At 48.4% G+C, this 3,944-nt stretch overlaps 1 protein-coding gene across 1 annotated transcript in view; it reads right to left on the bottom strand.

Moving 5' to 3' along the window:
* LOC106815767 (E3 ubiquitin-protein ligase HECTD1-like) overlaps positions 1–3,944 on the bottom strand; it is a gene marked incomplete at its 5' end in the record, with an annotated part of 54,161 nt that overhangs the window by 9,857 nt on the left and 40,360 nt on the right. The window contains 2 exon segments of the mRNA XM_014820273.1: positions 1,130–1,364; positions 1,728–1,779. Of these exon segments, the coding sequence (XP_014675759.1) occupies positions 1,130–1,364; positions 1,728–1,779 (287 nt within the window).

Here is a 3,944-nt window from a genome sequence, read left to right as displayed (position 1 = left end):
TGCGTCTTAATGTACACGTGTAATCAACTCACCTAGCTGCGTTTTTGAGTTTTTTGAAGCACGATTAGTCTAATTAATTACTACGGACCATTGTACAGCGTATCCATACAGCGCTGTACTTAAGCGGCAGCGGTGTGGATCCATTTGGAAACAACATGGAGTCAAATCCTGAGTTGGCGCAACTCTCTGTATATAGGGACCCTAGCCACACAGATACAGCAGCGCCCCCTATAGCCACACAGATACAGCAGCGCCCCCTATAGCCACACAGATACAGCAGCGCCCCCTATAGCCACACAGATACAGCAGCGCCCCTATAGCCACACAGATACAGCAGCGCCCCCTATAGCCACACAGATACAGCAGCGCCCCCTATTGCCACACAGGTACAACAGCGCCCCCTATAGCAGCACAGATGCAGCAGCGCCCGCAGTAAACACCGTATAGCATCAGAAATGCATAAGCAGCTAGATTAGCCCCTGTACCTGTGCGTGCATGCGTGCGTGCGTATCGTGCGTGCGTGCGTGCGTGTACCACCGTGCTTTAAAGTGTATACAGGTGAGCATTATACATGGATTATTGCGTGGATGCACATATACCTATGCACCTATATGCGCACGCATGTGCGCGTGTACGTTTACTGGCCATTCAAGCGCGAGCAAATGCAGAGCCGTGTTCAACAGCGCAAACGCTCGCAGCACGAACGCAGCGCCACTTGAACGACACCGAGCGCTCGCTTGATCCAAGATGGCGGCTTCCTCAGCAGATTTTAATCGCGTCTTCGAACAAGTACTGTTAAACGAATTAGCAGACGAAATTGATATGCCTTCTTTCGACCGATTGCCCATGATTGTAATTGCGCCTTCGCTAAGACACCGACCGGTGCTTGGTACTGCCCGAATTGATGGATTGATCGATTGATTGTTAGATTCGCATTCGCCAGATTGCCCGTCGCCATCTTGAAAACAACTCGCGCGCTGCGCGAACAGTCTCGGGAGCCTGGCGAGCAACCGTGCAGTGTTGTTCAGAAGGCGAGAGCACGCGCTGTTGACCACGCCTCAGAACACCGCCTACAGAGGGATCCATACGTGACCCACATGCGCCGGCGTCCCACCCTACCCCGGTGTACCTGAGAGAACTGCGCTTCTGCTGCTGCGACGCCACCAGAGGGCGTTACTACCTTCGTGCTTGTGGCGCAGATGGCCGAGGTCGATCGAGATACTGTAGAGCAGCCGCAGCAGCTGTAGTACGTCCTCCACACAGCAGGTGGCGCTGTCGCTGCCGCCGCTGCCACGCGGCGACCAGCTGTCCTCTGTAGACAGGATGCGACACATCGTCTTGTGCGCGGGGCAGCCCTCCTCCTCCTGGTGGCGGAAATGTTAGTGATCAGCGCCCCCTAGGGGGGAGAGAGTCGTCTACGCATACTAGCTACTAGCAAACATTCGCAATTATATGTAAATAAATATACACACACACGTACTCAAGCACACACGCACACAGACACGTGCGCACACACACATATAGAATATAATATAATATAACATTTATATATATATGGTGAAGACAATAATTATATGACAGCATACAACTATATATAGATCTCTCTCTATATATATATATATATATATATAAATCTATGTGGCTACATAGTTACACACATACATGACCTTATAATCAGCGAACGACATAACAATGATATATTTATATATAAAAAAACATCTGAGTACCTCTGAGTGTTGGGGTTTCTGTTCTTCTGGCTTGCGTTCTCTATATACAATTCTGCAACATAGAAGATCCGACATGTAAGAACTTACCACACCACACTTCACCATCGCCTCCCTCATTCCCCACTACATCTACCTCAAACCACTATCTATCTATCTATGTTTGTAAGTGTCCTATGTCGTGTGCACTCTCACGTTATAACTATCATACACATGCAGTATTGTTAACTAAGTTTAATATGTGCTAAATAAAGAATAAAGAATCTGAATCCTTCCGTATTATAGCACCCCCTGGTGTACGTACGTGTAACATACTATCGCCCCCTGGTGTATGTACGTGTAAGTGGGCTCACGCACGCTAGCGCCCCTGGTGTACGTACATGTAAGTGGGCTCACGCACGCTAGCGCCCCCTGGTGTACGTACGTGTAAGTGGGCTCACGCACGCTAGCGCCCCCTGGTGTACGTACGTGTGGGCTCACGCACGCTAGCGCCCCCTGCTGTACGTACGTGTAAGTGGGCTCACGCACACTAGCGCCCCCTGTTCACACGCACGCAAGCACGTGTACGTGCGCACGCACGCATAAACGCACGCACGTGTACGTGCGCACGCACGCATGCACGCATGTGTACGTGCACACGCACTCCCGCACGTGTACGTGCACACGCACGCTCGCACGCACGCACGCACGTGTACGTGCATACGCACGCACGTGCACGTGCCCACGCCCGCACGCACGTGCACGCACGCACGAACATGTACGTGCACACGCAAGCACGCACGCACGTGTACGTGCATACGCACGCACGCACGCACGTGTACGTGCCCACGCACGCCCGCACGCACCTGTACTTGCGCACGCACGCACACACGCACGTGTACGTGCACACGAAAGCACGCACGCGCGCGTACGTGTACGTGCACACGCAGGCAGGCACGCACGCACGAACGTGTACGTGCACACGCACGAACGCACGCACGCACGCACGCACGTGTACGTGCACACGCGAAGACTGTAGCATTACAACGACACAGATGCATGCGTATGTGTACTGTACGGTCGAAAGACGAAATATTTTGTCGCAAATGACCTGACCCGGAAGAATTTGTGGCTAAGTTCTAACTACGAACTGGCTTATTACTGTCGGTAGCAAAATATACGGACACCTACGTACTAGCTAACCATGGACTATATACGGACTGCCAATTAAAACAGTTTAATCTCGGCGAGTCCGTGTTTATTACGTAACTAGTCCGTACATTTCCCAGCTAGAGCGGCGCCCGCAGACCATGATTTATGCATGCAGGCGTTGCTGAGAGAACAAACGGTTAAAATTCGAGGCTATATAGTTTCTCTCTCGCGCAGAGAACCGTGCATGATAGAGCTCTGTATAATAACCAGTTATTATATACAGCTCAGTGCGTAACACTGCACCAATACAATAATGGTGACTGTAGCTACGTGCACGGAAAGCATGCTCGTATGTATCATTTCGGACCACGTCGAATTGTCTGCGTGGGTTTGTTATTTAACATTGGTAACGCATGTAACGGTGGGCACCAGGCTCCATTTATCACATCAGTCTCGAATCATAATCAATCCCAGAATCATCCGAGAATCAGAGAATCTGAGATCATAAATGATAGCCAAACCGCTTGAAAAGTGCCTCTACTACAGCCAGCCCAACATGGACGGCCTAAGTATGTTAGTTTCCAGTAACTTTGAAAGGCCAGCAATACCAGGGGATAATAATGACACATGTAAGTGTCAAATAATAATCATAACAATAATGTAATTATTAACCTCTGGTAATATGTGACCGGGCATGAACTGCCTAATTATATTAGTTTTAGTAACTTTGAAAGGCCAGTAGGCCTAATATCAGTGGTTAATAATGTCAAAAGTGTCAAATAATAATCATAACAATAATGTAATTATTAACCTCTGGTAATATGTGACCGGGCATGAACTGCCTAATTATATTAGTTTTAGTAACTTTGAAAGGCCAGTAATATCAGTGGTTAATAATGTCAAAAGTGTCAAATAATAATCATAACAATAATGTAATTATTAACCTCTGGTAATATGTGACCGGGCATGAACTGCCTAACTATGTTAGTTTTAGTAACTTTGAAAGGCCAGTAATATCAGTGGTTAATAATGTCAAAAGTGTCAAATAATGGACAATAATGTCATAATTAACCCTTGGTAATATCAGGG

This window comes from Priapulus caudatus, unplaced genomic scaffold, assembly GCF_000485595.1.
Source record: "Priapulus caudatus unplaced genomic scaffold, Priapulus_caudatus-5.0.1 Scaffold1196, whole genome shotgun sequence".
NCBI classification, from domain to species: Eukaryota; Metazoa; Priapulida; class Priapulimorpha; order Priapulimorphida; family Priapulidae; genus Priapulus; species Priapulus caudatus.
Note: the sequence above shows the minus strand (reverse complement) of the source record. Positions and strands in the feature narration are given on the sequence as shown.